The sequence below is a fragment of the Colobus angolensis genome, unplaced genomic scaffold, assembly GCF_000951035.1.
Source record: "Colobus angolensis palliatus isolate OR3802 unplaced genomic scaffold, Cang.pa_1.0 Scaffold21, whole genome shotgun sequence".
Classification (NCBI taxonomy): Eukaryota; Metazoa; Chordata; class Mammalia; order Primates; family Cercopithecidae; genus Colobus; species Colobus angolensis.
Window position 1 is genome coordinate 6,200,948 of NW_012115266.1, and position 3,749 is coordinate 6,204,696.

At 52.4% G+C, this 3,749-nt stretch overlaps 1 protein-coding gene across 2 annotated transcripts in view; it reads right to left on the reverse strand.

Moving 5' to 3' along the window:
- OTUB1 (OTU deubiquitinase, ubiquitin aldehyde binding 1) overlaps positions 1 to 839 on the reverse strand; it is an 18,222-nt gene extending 17,383 nt beyond the window's left edge. For both annotated transcript variants that reach the window (XM_011942615.1, XM_011942614.1), the window contains exon 1: positions 125 to 839. In XM_011942615.1, coding sequence (XP_011798005.1) covers positions 125 to 182 — 58 coding nt within the window. In that variant the 5' untranslated portion in view covers positions 183 to 839. The remainder of the gene's footprint in view (positions 1 to 124) is intronic.
- Between the last annotated feature and the right edge of the window lie 2,910 nt (positions 840 to 3,749).

Here is a 3,749-nt window from a genome sequence, read left to right on the forward strand (position 1 = left end):
GAAGGGACCCCCCGCGCACCTCGACCGCAGGGCCCGCGGCCCTGCCTCCCCTCCCTCCTCGGGAGCAGCTGGCCCGGCATCGCCCCCACTAGCCTGGGCCGGACATCCCTCCTTGGATCTGTACCTTCGGAGTCGCTGCCCAGCGACTCCTGCTTCTGCTGCTGAGGTTCCTCCGCCGCCATCTTTAAACAGCGCCGCACTGCCGACCGCTTCCGGGTTGCCAATTGCCCTCCTCCCGGAAGTTAGCCCCTCCTCGTGGCCCCGCCTTGGCAACGGCCCTAGCAACGGGATCCCCTTAGGCGTTGTCAAGGAATCGGCTTCCACTCCAGTGGCAGGTGCTGGCACGCCAGGCCCACCGACCTGAGACCTGTAGGAGAGGCCGGCCGCCCCGGGTCCGCATCTCCACCCCACACAGTGGTTTGGCTCCATCTTCCCAGCCTCCCAAAGTTCCCGGTGGTGATTGCAGAGCCTCCTGGAGCCAATTCCGTTTTCTTTTTCCTGAAGTTTGAAACGTGGATCGTGTTATTGAGAGAAGTAGGAAGGTGAAATTAAAATCACCAATGGCAGCATTCCTGCTGCGGGCTTCGGCATGCACTGCATGCGACCATTGCTGCAGTGCGGAGCAGCATCTGGCCCAGGAGACAGGAAGTCCGCCAACGCCGGGGCGCCCGCGGAGCCCCACATCGTGGCCCCACGGAGCCTGGGTTCTCTGCCGGCTTTGGTGAGCTGCTTCCGCCAGGGAGACGGCGTCCCATGGTGTCAAGGCCAAAGCCTCAGGACTTAACTTTGGGCTCTGTGTCCTTCTGGTTGTGACAAAGTAGGGCCTTTAAAAAAAAAAAAAAAAAGAATGAAGGAAGAAAAGAAAGGGTCTCACTATGTTGCAGAGGGTAATCTCGAACTCCTGGGCACAAGCGATCTTCGGGCCCTGCCTGAAGAGTAGCTGAGATTCCAGCCACGAGCTACCACTGAAGCAGGGTCTTTATAAAAGCAAAGACTTCACAGAAAAGGAAAATAATGGTTGCCAAGAGTCAAGTAGAGGTGCTGGAGGGAAGTGGATGTAGCTATGAAAGGGAAAGTCTGGATTCTTGCGAAGGTGGAAATGCGCAATACCCTGACTGTGTCAGTATTCTGGTGTAGGCTTTACTACATTTTTTTTTTTTTTGAGATGGAGTCTCGCTCTGTCGCCCAGGCTGGAGTGCAGTGGCCGGATCTCAGCTCACTGCAAGCTCCGTCTCCCGGGTTTTACGCCATTCTCCTGCCTCAGCCTCCCGAGTAGCTGGGACTACAGGCGCCCGCCACCTCGCCGGGCTAGTTTTTTGTTTTTTTGGTAGAGACGGGGTTTCACCGTGTTAGCCAGGATGGTCTCGATCTCCTGACCTCGTGATCCGCCCGTCTCGGCCTCCCAAAGTGCTGGGATTACAGGCGTGAGTCACTGCGCCCGGCCTGCTTTACTACATTTTTGCAAGATGTTAGTGGGGACGGGAGACTGAGTAAAGGATACATGGAATCTTTATAATTTATTTAAGTTCCCTGTGAATTATCTAAAAATTACGTTTAATTTTTGTTTGTTCGGTTTTTTTTTTTAGAGAGTCTCGCTGTCGCCCAGGCTTTAGTGCAGTGGCGCGATCTCAGCTCACCGCAACCTCCACCTCCCGAGTTCAAGCAATTCTCCTGCCTCAGCCTCCCGAGTAGCTGGGACCCACGCCCAGCTAATTTTTTGTATTTTTAGTAGAGATGGGGTTTCACCATGTTGGCCAGGCTGGTCTCAATCTCCTGACCTCACAATCCGCCCACCTTGGTCTCCCAAAGTTCTGGGATTACAGGCGTGAGCCACCGCGCCCAGCCACGTTTAATTTTTCAAATGGCAAAGATGGCTGGGTCTGGTGGGTTATGCCTGTAATCCCAGCGTTTTGGGAGGCCAAGGTGGGAGAATTGCTTGAGCCCAGGAGTGGGAGACCAGCCTGGGCAGCACAGGGAGACCCACCCCTGCATCTCTACAAAAAAATATTTTAAAAAAAAGAAAAAAAAAATGGCCGGGTCTTTTTATCACCATCATCCTTTAGCACTTAAGGAGACTGCCTCAGTCCATCCCAAACAGCCTCATCGGGTCCTGCAAGGGCAGGAGTGGAGTATGACCAAACGCTTTCATTAGTTGGCGCCAGTCCTGGAGTGGATGCAGTTGGTACCTGGGTTCACCAAACTCAGCCCACCCTGACCTTCTCACAGCAAGGTTTCTCACACAAGCAAGATGTAAAATGCCACATCTTACACATTATGCAGCAACATTACACATTACTATTTATTGGGTCATTAGACCTTTGGGGTTGCTTCCAAACTCAAGAAAACAAAAGGTCCCTCCATGTGGACCCCATGGCTATCAAACTGTTCATTCCTTTTCCCTTTTCCCTTTTTGAACCATGAAATCCATAACCGCCAGGCAGACCCGCAACAGCAGGAGAGAAATGGTACCAAATGAAGGGCAAAGATTTTGATAACAAAGATATTTATTTCTATTTGGCTTTTTAAAATCTTCAAAATAGCTCTATCCCTTCCCCCCTTACCTGGACTAGGGGGTCCATGCAGTGGAGCTGGGATTGGGACTAATGACAGGACAGGGAACAGCTGCTCTGGGGAGTGGAAGGGATGCCCTGTGGTGGCTCAGTGCTGGCCCGCAGCCAGGCTGCCAGTGCCAAGTGAATGCCTCTTCCTACTCAAGGCTGTGGATTTTTTTTTTTTTTTTTTTTTGAGACGGAGTCTCGCTGTTGCCCAGGCTGGAGTGCAATGGCGCCACCTCGGCTTACTGCAAACTGTTCCTCCCGGGTTCCAGCAATTCTCCTGCCTCAGCCTCCCCAGTAGCTGGAATTACAGGCATGCGCTATCACACCCGGCTAATTTTTGTGTTTTTGGTAGAGACAAGCTTTCACCATGTTGGCCGGGCTGGTCTGGAACTCCCGACCTCAAATGATCCACCCACCTTGGCCTCCCAAAGTGCTGGGATCACAGGCATGACCCACTGTGCCCAGCCAAGGCTGTGGGTCTTGAAGAACAGACTTGCACTCTTCATATACAAAGGGCATGTAAGTGAGAACACCCTCTCCCAATTATAGCCCAGCTTTGTCAGGAGCAGAAGGACACAGTCCAAGGCTCCTCAGCCTTACCCTCCTAGTCAGGCAGAAGGGGAAGGAAATGGCCAGAGGGAAGCTTTGGCTCTTAGTCCAGCCCAATGATGGTCAACTTTTACCCAGGTCTTTTTTTGTTTGTTTGTTTGTTTTTGAGATGGGATTTTGCTCTTGTTGCCCAGGCTGGAGTGCAATAGCGTGATCTCAGCTCACTGTAACTTCTGCCTCCCGGGTTCAAGCGATTATCCTGCTTCAGCCTCCCAAGTAGCTGGGATTACAGGCATGCAGCACCATGCCCAGCTAATTTTGTATTTTCAGTAGAGACGAGATTTTTCCACGTTGTTCAGGCTGGTCTTGAACTCCTGACCTCAGGTGATCCGCCCGCCTCGGCCTCCCAAAGTGATGAGATTACAGGTATGAGCCACCACATCCGGCGTTGCCCAGCTCTTTTCAATGACGGTTTATTTGGTGGTCAATAACTGTTCTCTTGGCCAGGCACAGTGGCTCACTCCTGTAATCCCAGCATTTTAGGAGGCCAAGGTGGACAGATCACCTGAGGTCAGGAGTTCACGACCAGCCTGGCCAACATGGTTAAACCCCGTCTCTACCAAAAATATAAAAATTAGCTGG